Genomic DNA, 13,284 nt, shown 5'->3' with positions numbered 1-13,284 from the left:
TCCAGGAGTGAAATGTAACAGACTATTTTGGATCAATGCTTGGGATAAAAGATTGGGATCAATGTGGTAAAAAGTACTGGGAAGTAAATTTTTGGAGAGTCGAAGCGCAGTCATATAGGAACACTAGAACAGTCTGGACAATCCAAGATTAAAGTGCCACTTTTCTTTTTCTTTCTCTTTTCTCTGCCCACTTGCACCTTGCCTTGTCAGAATATACTGGTTTTTTGTGGGGTTTTTTGGCTGCACTGGGTCTTCGTTTGCTGTGTGTGGGCTTTCTCTAGTTGTGGCTAGCAGGGGCTACTCTTCGTTGTGGTGCATGGGCTTCTCATTGCGGTGGCTTCTCTTGTTGCAGAGCACGGGCCCTAGAGTGCAAGGGCTTCCATAATTGTGGCACGTGGGTTCAGTAGTTGTGGCTCATGGGTTCTAGAGCACAGGTTCAGTAGTTGTGGCGCACAGGCTTAGTTGCTCTGGGGCATGTGGGATCTTCTCGGACCAGGGATAGAGTCCATTGTCCCCTGCATTGGCAGGCAGATTCTTAACCACTGCGCCACTAGGGAAGTCCAGAATATACTGTTTTCTGCCACCATTGTTTAGTCCTAGCTCGACAATGAAATATATTAAATGCTTTCCATCAGTCTTGTTGCTTCCTCAGTTATCTCTTTTTGTTTGGTTGTGGAGCATGGGCTGTAGTAGATTCTCAGGAAGGACTGTGCTTACGTTATTCCCTGAGTTCTTGCACTTTCGAAACTGTTTTTCATAGCCTGATACCTGGAGGAAATCTTGGCTGGATGTAAAATCCTTGGCTTGAGTTTTTAAAAGTGTTGCTCCACTGGATTGCCTTGATGCTTCTGAGAACTCTGACGCTAATGTTACTTTCTTGCCCTTATATGTAATTTGATATTTTAATCTGATGGCTCTGCAGATTCTTTTCTTTTTAAAGTCTAATAGTTTTACCAGATTATGTCTCTGAGTGGATTTCCAGGTCAATGTTTTCAGGTAGATGGAAACCCTTTCAATATGTAGATTTAAGTTTTCTCTTATTTCCAAAACATTTTCTTAAATTATAGTCTTAAAGAGTAGTTCTGTTTCATTATTTTGTTTTTTTTGCAAGGACTCGCATTACATGTATTTTAGATCTTCCTTTGGGGGGGGTCTTTCTTTCAATCCAAGCACTCTGACATTATTGTACTTTTTTTTTTTAATCTCTCTCTTTTTTATTTATTTATTTTTGTTTTCTTTCTTGGTTGTTTCCATGCCTTCCTTCAGTCATTTATTAAATCTTCATTTAAGGCTATTGTCCCTTGGGCATCTTGTAATTTCTTCTTCATTTCTGATACAGGTTTGTCTTTCTTTTCAGCTTCTTTCCCAGGTTTTTTTGTTGTTGTTTTTTGTTTTTTTAATTAATTAATTAATCTATTTATTTTTGGCTGCGTTGGGTCTTCGTTGCTGCACATGGGCTTTCTCTAGTTGCAGCAAGTGGGGGCTACTCTTCGTTGCGGTGTGCAGGCTTCTCATTGCAGTGGCTTCTCTTGTTGCAGAGCACAGGCCCTAGGTGCGTGGGCTTCAGTAGTTGTGGGCTCAGTAGTTGTGGCTTGCGGGCTCTAGAGCACAGGCTCAGTAGTTGTGGCGCATGGGCTTAGTTGCTCCGTGGCATGTGGGATCTTCCTGGACCAGGGCTCAAACCCATGTGCCCTGCATTGGCAAGCAGATTCTTAACCACTGTGCCACCAGGTAAGTGCTTTTTCCCAGGTTTGATCAACTTTTATTGCATTCCTTCTTCCTGTTTTTGTCTATTTCTTGTTCATAATTTTTGAATTTATGATTGTAGAATATTTTACAAGATATTTAATTAAATTTGGAATGTTGTGTTACAATATTTTTTCTGCTTCAACATAAATTTTTGGAGAGAATTTTTATCAGCTGAAATGTTTTGATTCCCAATATCTGCTTTCTTCTTATAGCACTTTTGAATGGAATTTGTTGATATATTTTTTTATTCATAGGTAACTTGTGAACATGGTTCCTAGCTCAAGAGTGCCCTTTAGGTTTGATCTTAATGTGTCCCTTCACACATTTCCAAAGCCTATAAACATAAGATCTTATTTAGTGCCTCAAAAAGCTAGCATTTACCTCTTTCAGAATTTTCTGTAAGTATATATTTTACTGAAGTATTTTCTTGCAAAATAATAAAACAAGCTCTAATTGGTAATAAAAATCATATACCTAAATAATTACCTTTTGAATATAATATAGGTATTTTTCATAAACTGATTTTTAACCTATGGAAATACAAGTAACACTAATCATAATTATTCTTTCTTTTAATAAACAGGATGGATCATTTCTTATTCGGAAAAGCTCTGGCCATGATTCCAAACAGCCATATACACTAGTTGTATTTTTTAATAAGCGAGTATATAATATCCCTGTGCGATTTATTGAAGCAACAAAACAGTATGCTTTGGGCAGAAAGAAAACTGGTGAAGAGGTCAGTAACTTCTCTTCTAATCCAACTCTATAACTATGTTTTGAGCACAATGCCATCATACTGTATTAGGTGCCAGAGATGTGGAGAAAGGATACAAGAGTACCTGGCCTAAGGCTTGCACATTGTCATAGAGTACGAGATAAAATACTGTGTTTGGGCAGTATATCCTATGAGAAAACAGAAAGGAAGAAAGACTGGTATGATGTAAAAGCTATATCTTTTATCCTGTTGCTTAATGAGGTCAGTCTGACTCAGCATTTTGTTTGCTTTGTTTTTTAGATGCCTCATATAAGTGAAATCATATGGTATTTGTCTTTCTCTGTCTGACTTACTTCACTTAGTGTAATACCCTCTTGGTCCACCCATGTTGTCACAAATGGCACAATTTCATTCTTTTTTATGGCTGAGTAATATTCCATTGTATATATACATCACATCATCTTTACCTACTCATCTTTTGATGGACACTTAGTTTGCTTCCATATCTTGGCTACTGTAAATAATGCTTGTATGAACATCAGAGTGTACGTAACTTTTTGAATTAGTGTTTTCATTTTCTTTGGATATATACCCAGGATAGGAATTGGTGGATCATATGGCAGTTCTATTTTTAATTTTTTGAGGAATCTCCATGCTGTTTTCCATAGTTGTCGTACCAATGTACATTCCCACCAACAGTGCACGAGGGTTCCCTTTTCTTCACATCCTCACAAGCATGTTGTTTCTTGTCTTTTTGGTAATAGCCATTCTCACAGGTGTGATGTGATATCTCATTGTGGTTCTGATTTTCATTTTCCTGATGATTAGTGATGTTGAGCATCATTTCATGTGCCTGTTGGCCATCTGCATGTCTTCTTCAGAAAAATGTCTACTCAGGTCCTCTGCCCATTTTTTAATTAGATTGCTTATTTGTTTGTTTGATACTGAGTTACACAAGTTCTTTATATATTTTGGATATTATCCCCTTATCAGACATATTATTTGCAAATATCTTCTCTCATTCAGTAGGTTGCCTTTTTCTTTTGTTGATGGTTTCCTTTATTATGCAAAATCTTTTTAGTTTGGTGTAGTCCCATTTGTTTATTTGTGTTTTTGTCACCCTTGCTTGAGGAGACATGTCCAAAAAATATTGCTAAGACCAATGTCAAAGAGCATACTGCTTATGTTTTCTTCTGGGATTTCTATGGTTTCAGGTCTTACATTTAAATCTTTAATTCATTTTGAGTCTATTTTTTTTGTATATGGTATAATAAAATGGTCTAAAATTTTCTGTTCATCAAAGGTCACAATCAACAGAGTAAAAAGGCAACCTATGAAATGGGAGAAAATATTTGCAAATTATGTGTCTGATAAGAGGTTAATATCCAGAATATGTAAAGAACTCTTATAACTTTGTAGTATAGTTTAATGTAGTCCTATTTGTCTATTTTTTGTTTTGTTGCCTGTGCTTTTGGTGTAACATCCAAGAAATCATTGCCAAATGCAGTCTCATGAAGCTTTCTCCCTATGTTTTCTTCGAGGAGTTTTATAGTTTGGAGTTTTATTTTGCTTTTAATAAAGTCTCAGATAGTTAGGAAATGCAAAACTCTGAAAACACAAAACACTGATCAAGACCAAATGGGTTTTAAAATATAGATTGCATTATCATTTCACACCAGTTAAACTTTAACAGAACTGTCTGCTTCTCCCTACTCACAAAAACCTTCATTCTCACTGAAACCTTGATATGACAAATTTTTTAAACTATATGCTCCTCAACAGTAATCAGTAGTAGGATATGGTGGTGATCCTAGGACAGAGTGACTTTGGACAGATGGTTACATTCTAAAGCCTCCCCAGGGACTTCCCTGGTGGCGCAGTGGTTAAGAATCCGCCTGCCAATGCAGGGGACATGGGTTTGAGCCCTGGTCTGGGAAGATCCCACATGCCGCGGAGCAGCTAAGCCTGTGCACCACAACTACTGAGCCTGTGCTCTAGAGCCCACGAGCACAGCTACTGAAGCCTGTGCACCTAGAGCCTGTGCTCCACAACAAGAGAAGCCACTGCAATGAGAAGCCAGCGCACCTCAATGCAGAGTAGCCCCCGCTCGCTGCAACTAGAGAAAGCCCACGCGCAGCAACGAAAGACCCAATGCAGCCAAATAAATAAATAACTAATAAAAAATTTTTAAAAAAAGCCTCCCCAGGGGTCCAGTACTTCTATAAGAGGCTTAAGGGTAGGTGAGGGCGCTGTCCTTTTTAGTGGTACTGAAATTCACTCAGATAAATTTTGAGCTCTCAGAGGGGCTCTGGACTTCCTTGTCCTGCTAGGAAACTCTGATAAACAGTGGTTCTTCTTGGCTTAAAGAATCTTCATCCCTACCTCAGAATGAATAGATCAGAGCTTCACCCCACTCCCCAGTTATCCAGCCTATGGATACCAAAATAAATACATATTATTATAATAGTATCTGGAAGTACTGACAGAGTCCTTTAAAACACTTACTTAAATTATCTATAATAAAAAGATAATTTCTCCCATATACTGAACATCTGAATTGAAAAATGAAAACTTTGGTTACATGATGTCAACCATGTGGAGATCTTGAAAAGTCTGTCTGTCTGTATTTGTGTTTGGGTATTCATGGGTAGAAAAAGTAACTAGTTGATTAACTGTTTAACTTTTTTTGCAAATGTTTTGACATTATGTGGATACATTTTGAGTATTTTATCGCTCTGAGATCTGTTTGCTTTATTTTATTGACCATGGGATTTTGAGTTATCAAACAATTGTTTTTCTGTCCATGTATGAATATCTCAAATACACTGAATTAGTGTAGACCAAAAAAAAGTGTTAAGGAGAAACTGCAACTAAGTTATGCTCAATCCTTCATTCAGTCAAATCACAAATATGCCTCAAATCCAGTCCTTACTTCAAACATTTCAACTCAGCTCAACCCCCTACTTCAAACATTTTAATCCCCAAACTCTGCAACACAGCAATCCTCAGAAATATTCAGAAGAGTATAAGGACAGAATGAGATGCTTATTTGTATAAGCAAAGCAACTCTCTCCTGTATTTACTGGGTTCAGAACACACTTTTTCACTTGGAATTCACTTCAAAGAGGTTGTACTATTTCATTTCCTGGTGTGTTAGTCCATAAATTTAACTTCCAACTGCATTCAGTTTAACAATATGCTGTGCCAAACAAACAGAATGAATGTCTTTATGAATATCATAAAAACAATTCATTGGCAAGTACAGGAGGGCTGAATGATTGAAGAGAAAGTAAGAAATAAGGACTAAAGGTACTTGAAAGTCTCTGTCTCTCCTCCCTGACCTAATATTCAGAAGCCAATTATCTAAAAGACAACTGGTGTTTCGTTTGAAAAATGACTAGTATTCTGAATACTTTACTTATATAATATATAATATTTGGAAGCTATTCAAATAATTAATAAAGGCTTTTAAACATTTTTTATTCCAGATGTTTATCTTATATGAAAAACTAAGAGAAAATGAAGTCAATTGGTGGTAACTGCTAAATTATATGGCAGTGTTGCAAAACAATTACCCCTTTAAAAAAATGACTCTAAATGCATTTATCTGATGATCATGAGCTTGTAGCACTTTTGTATAATCAATGCATTTCATTTCTTGGTCTGTGTTATACTTATTTTATCTTTCACTTAAAACATTGATCATTTTTCGGAAAAAAATTGTGATAGCCTTAAACTAAAACCAATAGACAATAGGAATTAATATATGGAAAAATATGTATGTATAGTAAGAGCCTAGCATGAAATTATTAACTAGGCACTAATTTAGCTCTAAACTTACTGAGAGCTAAAGCAAAAATGGGTATATGAGGGTTTATAAAGGTTTCCTTATTTATTCAAAAAAAAAGAACACAAAAACAAACATGAATTAACCTGGGAAATAACTCTCTTCACATTAAATTCTAACGTTAATTTACTACTTCAGTCCTTGTATCTAATACATGAAACATAACAGATAATCTATGTTTTATAAAAATGTAGAGAAATTCAATGTATGACAGTTTTACACTTGGCACTAAATAAAAACAAAATATTAAAATATTACATCATAACTCAATAAAGTAATTTTCTCTAAGAAGTTATACTAATTGAGGATGTCAGTTGCATTTTCAGTCTCATTGAATGGCCAGGGTCTGCCACCTCAAAGGTTACAGCCATTGTTAAATTAGACTTTTTTGGATAGAATGTCATCTGGGACCTAGTAACTCTGACTAACTTGAAAGAGTTGGAGAAGACGGGAGGAGTGGAGCTCACTGTTAATATAAATGCCAATTTATAATTCATCTATGTTTTCTTGTTCTAGTACTTTGGAAGTGTTGCTGAAATCATCAAGAATCATCAACACAGTCCCCTGGTTCTTATTGACAGTCAGAATAACACAAAAGATTCCACAAGACTGAAATATGCAGTTAAAGTTTCATAAATTAAAAAAAATTTTTTAAAGGAAGTCAACATCATTGCTTCAGACATTTTACCTACTTCTACTTTTGAGGAAAAAGTCCAAAAACTTCATATTTTGGATTATGAATCATCCAGTAATAAAATAGAAGATGAGGAAGCTGAGGTAGATGAGGAAGATGAGGTGGTCGTCGATTTCCTTATAAGAAGCTCACATGGACATGTTCTGTTGCCTGACTTGATGAACTGTTAATATCTGGTGAGGCTGAGAATATGCTACTAATATTCTCCAAATAAATGTCTTTATTTAAAAAAACAGGTGTAAAGTATTTTCAGTCATGTAAGAAAATAACACGCTACTTCCAGAAAAAGAAAATGATTCTCTTGGATAAAACAAAGCTGCTGAAAATTTAGACCACCACAATGGTCCTAGTGCCCCAGTGTAACTAGGACGCCTACTGTCAGTGCTTGACAATTGCCTTGGTTAAAATTTTAATGTGTAGAAAATAAAATATAGATAATATATGATATTTATAAATACAAATAAGGGGGATGTAATGGTTCCTTTTTGTGAGCTCCCAACCATGGGAGATGTATACAGATACGAACTTTCTTATCCATGATTATGTTGTTAGCTTAGCTTATTAAATATAATTATACCCTCTTTGATATGCATGTCTATTAAATGGACCCTAAACTTGATATGAGGTTCAGAGTGGGATGAGAGCAAAGCTAGATTAAAAGCCTAGGGAAACAGCCCACAGAACAGGGGCAGAAAAGCAGACATTGATGAACACTCAGGAATAAAAGAGATACCATTGTGAGTAGCCATATCCAAGGTCTTAGGTTGTCCCAGCAATGTATTATACTCTGTCATATCAAAGCTTTCTATCCTACTGTGTACTTTAGACAGCACTGAAATGATAAAGCAGCTAATTAAGATAAATCTAATAATTAAATGAGGAATGCACTTGATCACTGAGTAAGACAGCAATCTGAAAGGATTTTGAAATTCTAGAAGGTTATGAACTCACAAACTCACTTATAAAAATAACTGTATTCTTAAATGTCATAATACCCCCCTTTCACTTTTATATTTATTTGTTTACTCATCATTTCCAGTGCTCTTAATTCCTTTGTATAGATCTAATATCCACCTGGTATCATTTTCCTTCCACATGAAGAATTTCTCTTAACATTTAAGATAGAGCAATTTTACTGGTGATGACATATCTTAGACTTCTCTTTTGTGAAATTTTCTTTGTTTTATTTTCATTTTTGAAGGGTAATTTTGCTAGAGAAAGAATTCTAGGATCACTTCAGTACCTTAAAGATATCATTCCACTCTTCTGGCCTGCAGCGTTTCTGATGACAAGTCTGCAGTAATTCTTACCTTTGATTCTCAGTACGTAATGTGTGCTTTTTTTCTCCGGCTGCAATAAAACTTTTCTCTTTATCACCTGTGATGATGAACATGTGATTATAATGTGTCTTGGTATGGTTTTCTTTTTCCTGCTTGAGCTTCATGTTGCTTCTTGGATCTTTGTATTTATAGTTTTCATCAAATTTAGGGAAAAAGTTTCAATTATTATTTTTTCTTCAAATATTTTTTTCTGTTATCCTTCTTCTCCTCCCCTTCAGGGACTCCAGTTACATGAATGTCACACTACTTGATATTGCCCCATCGTATGGCAGCTATGGAGGTGCACTGTTTGGATCTCCCATCAGGAAAAAATTTGGCATTCAGCTGTAGGAGTGCAATTAGCTGACAGCCTTTAGCTGTTAATGCCTTCAGAATCTGCCTTGGGATTTGAGCCAAGCCTATGCTCTTCCTAAGCAGCCCTCAGTCTGGCTAATTCTGCCCAACATGGAATTCCTCTAACTAATGGATAGTCTTTAACCTAAAGTATCCATTGAGTTGGCTGACTTTGTCAGTGGTGCATGGAAGTCTGAGGCTTTCTATACCTAATTCTGCTTCCACTCACCAACCTTTTCTTTCACCAGTATCAGATCTGCATTATGGTGTGAAAGCTTTTCTTACTCAATCTTGCTCCATCCCCCAGGCATTACTGTCCAATAAACCTCTTGTACTCCTAATTACATCTCAGCATCTTCTCCCCAGAAGACCCAAATGACAGATTTAGTACCGGGAGTAGTTTCAAGAAAGTAGGCATTAAGATGGCATCTTTGAACCAGATTACTCACCACCCAGTTGACAATAAGGACTCCATCCTTGGGATATTTGAGGCATGAACCATCCCTGGTGCAAAGTGGTGACCCAATTGCTAATCTCCTGCAGTGGGAGAGAAGAAAAAGCTGAAGACCAAACTCAGGATTTAATACAGTTGCTGAACTGCAAAACTATTTTTTTTTTTTTTTTTGGCCACGCTGCGTGGCTTGTGGGATCTTAGTTCCCTGACCAGGGATCAAACCCAGGCCCACAGCAGTGAAAGCACTGGGTCCTAACCACTGGACCTCCAGGGAATTCCATGCAAAGATAATTTAATGCTAAACCAAGACAGGTCTGTCCAACCACGGTCAGAGTCCTAGTTCAAAAACCCTGAGACCCTGACAGATGGGATGAGAACATTTGGGGATGAATGATGGTAAAACCATCATTAATGGTGAATGCCATCAATTATTTGGCTTCCCAGACTCCTCTGAACCCTCAGAGTCAGCAGAGTTAACCCCTGTCATTAAGAAATAGCATTCTGCCTGTGTGGGAAGACACTGCAGAGGCCTCTCCCCTGCAAGGCAACAGAAATACCCCTCAGGATATGCCCCTACCTTCTGTCCGGGCTGCTAGGCCAATAACTAAAGTTAAGTTGCAGCTTAAATCAGCTATAAATGTGCTAGGCCTGCTGAGGGAGGAAAGAATACGTCCTGAAAGAGATTGAAGAATTAGGCACCATGTACTGGCAGGAGCTGAGGGAGTACCATGGAACTAGATTTTGAGAATACTTGAGCAAAGAAGCCAGAATATAAGATTGGATAAGGAATAATTTATTAACTTAAGGGCGCTTCTCAGGATACATAATTTAATACTCTGGCAATGACCCTAGGAGATGATGCAAACTCATTGAGTGGCTCCTGGAAGACTAGAAAAAGTGATGACCTTCACTGATTGAGGGTGAAATGCCTGAATTGCTATGGCAGATAGTAGAGGAGAGAATTAAAAGGCTCAGGGAACTGAGCGTGCTGGAGTGGATATATTATGTGAGGGCAGAAGGCCCACCAGAGAATTATGTCCCAAAGGACAAGTGTGATCACCAAGGCCATTAGAAATGCACTGGTAAGAAAGGAGCAAATATCACTAAGAAGTTCACTGGTAGCCTTGTTCTGCTGGCCAGGGCTAATGGTAGCTAGGGCTAATAGTCTAAACCCTGGGACATTGATAGCAGCACTTACATATCAGAAGCCAGGGGGGTCTCAATTATCATAACAAGATTAGGATACCAATCAAGGGGGCTCACAGAGTTGTGGATAAGTGTAACAGAATATGGCATCAATTGAGGCAGAGTATGGGCCAATAAGGGTGCTGCTTTATATATATATATACATATATATCCCTCCCTGCTTCCAGTGTGCTTTTTCCCTATCAGTGGATTAGGGAAGCCCAGTGACAATCACTCTCCTCTGAGTTTCTCAGCCACCTAGCAGGTCACTTTTTGCAGACCAGTTCTGGGCTGTGGCATCTTCCACTGAGCTTTTCTGCAGCACCCCCAGGCCAGGTTCTGCTAACTGGCTTTATCCCACCAGTTCTCACCAATGAATTTCTCTCAGCCACCCAGTAGGCTCTAGCTTGGCCACACCCTCTATGAGTTTGTCTGCCACTCGGTGAGGAAACTTCCTGTGGGCCAGCTCAAGGCTGCCAGCACCTTCCAGTGAGTTTCTTTAACTCTTAGCAGGAGTAGACCAGCTCTAGCTGACCAGCACCCTCCAATGAGTTTCACAGCCACTGAATTGACTATTCCCACACACCGGCTCAGTCAGGTCTGCACCTTCTAGAACATTTCTTCACTCTCAGCAGCCTGAATGTCCCTGTGGCAGCTACAACCTCTTCAACAAGGCCTGAATCTCAGACTAGGGGTTGGTGAGACCTATTCTAAGGGCTTAGTTTCTTCCTTGCTTATTCTCACTTGTCATTTCTGCATTCCTTAATATCCAATTTTCCCCTTCTAATAGTTAACCAACTTTTACTAGTTGATAATTTTAATGGTATTATTGAGATATAATTAACATACTATAAAATTCACCCACTTAAAACTATACAGTTCAGTGGGTTTGACTATATTCAGAGTTGGGCAACCGTTACCACAATCTGCTTAGAATCTTCTCACATCAAAAAGAAACTCCATACCTATAAGCAGACACTCTCCACTCTCCCCGAGCTCCCATCCTAGTCATCCACTGATCTAGTTTGTCTCTATACACTTGCATATTTGACATTTCATATGAATGGGATCATACAATATGTGGTCCTTTGTGACTGCCTTCTTTCACTTAGCCTACTGTTTTCAATGTTCACCTATGTTATAGTATCAGTACTCTATTTCTTTTCATTGCTGAATAATATATTATATAGATATACCATATTTTGTTTATTCATTCATCAATTGATGGACATTTGAGTTGTTTCCACTTTTTGGCTATTATGGATACTACTACCATAAACAATTTTGTTCAAGTTTTTGAGTGGATGTATGTTCTTCATTTCTTTTGGGTATATATCTAGAAGTGGAATTTCTGCATCCTATGGCAAATATACTTAACAGTTTGAGGAACACCCAACTGTTTTCCAAAGTGACTACACCATTTTACATCCTGACTAACAGTGTATGAGTTTGTTTCTCTACATACTCATCAATCGTTGTTATTGTCTTTTCAACTGTAACCACCCTAAAGGGTGTGAAGTAATATCTCATTGTGCTTTGGATTTGTATTTCCCTAATGACTAAAAATGTTAACCATCTTTTCATGTTGTTATTAGCTATTTGTATATCTTCTTTGCAGAAATGTCTATTCAAATCCTTTGACAATTTTTCTTTTTTTTTTTTGGGCTGCATGGCTTGTGGGATCTTAGTTCTCCAACCAGAGATCGAACCCGGGCCCTCGGCAGTGAAAGCGCAGAGTCCTAACCACTGGACTGCCAGGGAATTCCCTCCTTTGACCATTTTTTAATTGAGTTGTCTTTTTATTATTGAGTTGTAATCATTTATGTGTATTCTGGGTACAATTCCCACATTAGATATATGATTTGAAAGTGTTTTCTCCCATTTTGTGGATTGTCTTGAGTTCTTTGAAACAAATGTTTTCAATTTAATGAATTTCAACTTATATGTTTCTAATATTTTAATCATTTTCTCTCTAACATGTAGGTCTTTGATCCATTTTGAGTTATCTTTTATACATGGTATGAAGGAATATCTAAATACATTCTTTTGCATGTGGATATCCAGCTGTCCAAGCAGTATATGTTAAAAGACTATTCTTTCCATGTTGAATTGTCTTGACATTCTGGTCAAAAATAAATTGATCATTAATGTTTGGGTTTATTACTGGACTCTCAATTCTATTCCACCAACCTATATGTCTATTCTTACATCAGTACTACACTGTCTTGATTACAGTAGCTTTGTGGTAAGTTTTGAAATGGGGAAGTGTGAGTTTTCCAATGTTATTCTTCTTTTCAAAATTGTTTTGGCTGGTACTTCCCTGGTGGCGCAGTGGTTAAGAATCTGCCTGCCAATGCAGGGAACAAGGGTTTGAGCCCTTGTCCAGGAAGATCCCACATAGCACAGAGCAACTAAGCCCACGTGCTACAACTACTGAAGCCCATGTGCCTAGAGCCCGTGCTCCACAACAAACAGAAGCCACTGCAATGAGAAGCCCTCACACTGCAATGAAGAGTAGCTCCTGCTTGCTGCAACTAGAGAAAGCCTGCGCACAGCAACAAAGACCCACACAGCCAAAAATAAGTAAATTAATTAATTTAAAAAATTGTTTTGGCTATTCTGTATCTTGTGTTTCTATATGAATTTTAGAATCAGCTTGTCAATTTCTGGCAAAAAGGCAGCTGAAATTTTGACAGGGCTTGTATCAAATCTGTGAATCAACTTGGGTAGTACTGCCATCTTAACAATAAATGCACAAACATGTCATGTTTCTACACTTATTTAGGTCTTCTTTAATTTCTTTCAACAATGATTTGTAGTTTCAGTGTAAAAGTCTTGCATTTCTTCTGTCAAATTTATTCCTAAGCATTTTATTCCCTTAGATGCCAAGTGGAAGTTTTTTCTTAATTTCACTTTGATTGCTCACTGCTAAAGTATAGAAATAGAATTGATTTTTCTATTGAT

The 13,284-nt window shown here is 37.5% G+C and overlaps 2 protein-coding genes across 6 annotated transcripts in view; one reads left to right on the top strand and one right to left on the bottom strand.

Moving 5' to 3' along the window:
• Window positions 1-11,974, top strand: part of BLNK (B cell linker) — an 81,377-nt gene extending 69,403 nt beyond the window's left edge. For 4 of the 5 annotated variants that reach the window (XM_029245502.1, XM_029245505.1, XM_029245504.1 and 1 more), the window contains 2 exons: window positions 2,333-2,488; window positions 6,831-11,974. In XM_029245502.1, the coding sequence (XP_029101335.1) occupies window positions 2,333-2,488; window positions 6,831-6,950 (276 nt within the window). In that variant the 3' untranslated portion in view covers window positions 6,951-11,974. The remainder of the gene's footprint in view (window positions 1-2,332; window positions 2,489-6,830) is intronic. The other variant, XM_029245503.1, reaches the window with a different exon arrangement.
• Window positions 1-13,284, bottom strand: part of ZNF518A (zinc finger protein 518A) — a 53,547-nt gene that overhangs the window by 7,744 nt on the left and 32,519 nt on the right. The window contains exon 5 of the transcript XR_003797053.1: window positions 9,131-9,218. The gene's annotated coding sequence lies outside the window, so the exon portion shown is untranslated. The remainder of the gene's footprint in view (window positions 1-9,130; window positions 9,219-13,284) is intronic.

Source organism: Monodon monoceros, unplaced genomic scaffold (assembly GCF_005190385.1).
Source record: "Monodon monoceros isolate NGI ecotype Baffin Bay Population unplaced genomic scaffold, NGI_Narwhal_1 Super_Scaffold_4, whole genome shotgun sequence".
NCBI classification, from domain to species: Eukaryota; Metazoa; Chordata; class Mammalia; order Artiodactyla; family Monodontidae; genus Monodon; species Monodon monoceros.
This window is presented reverse-complemented; position numbering and strand designations above follow the sequence as displayed.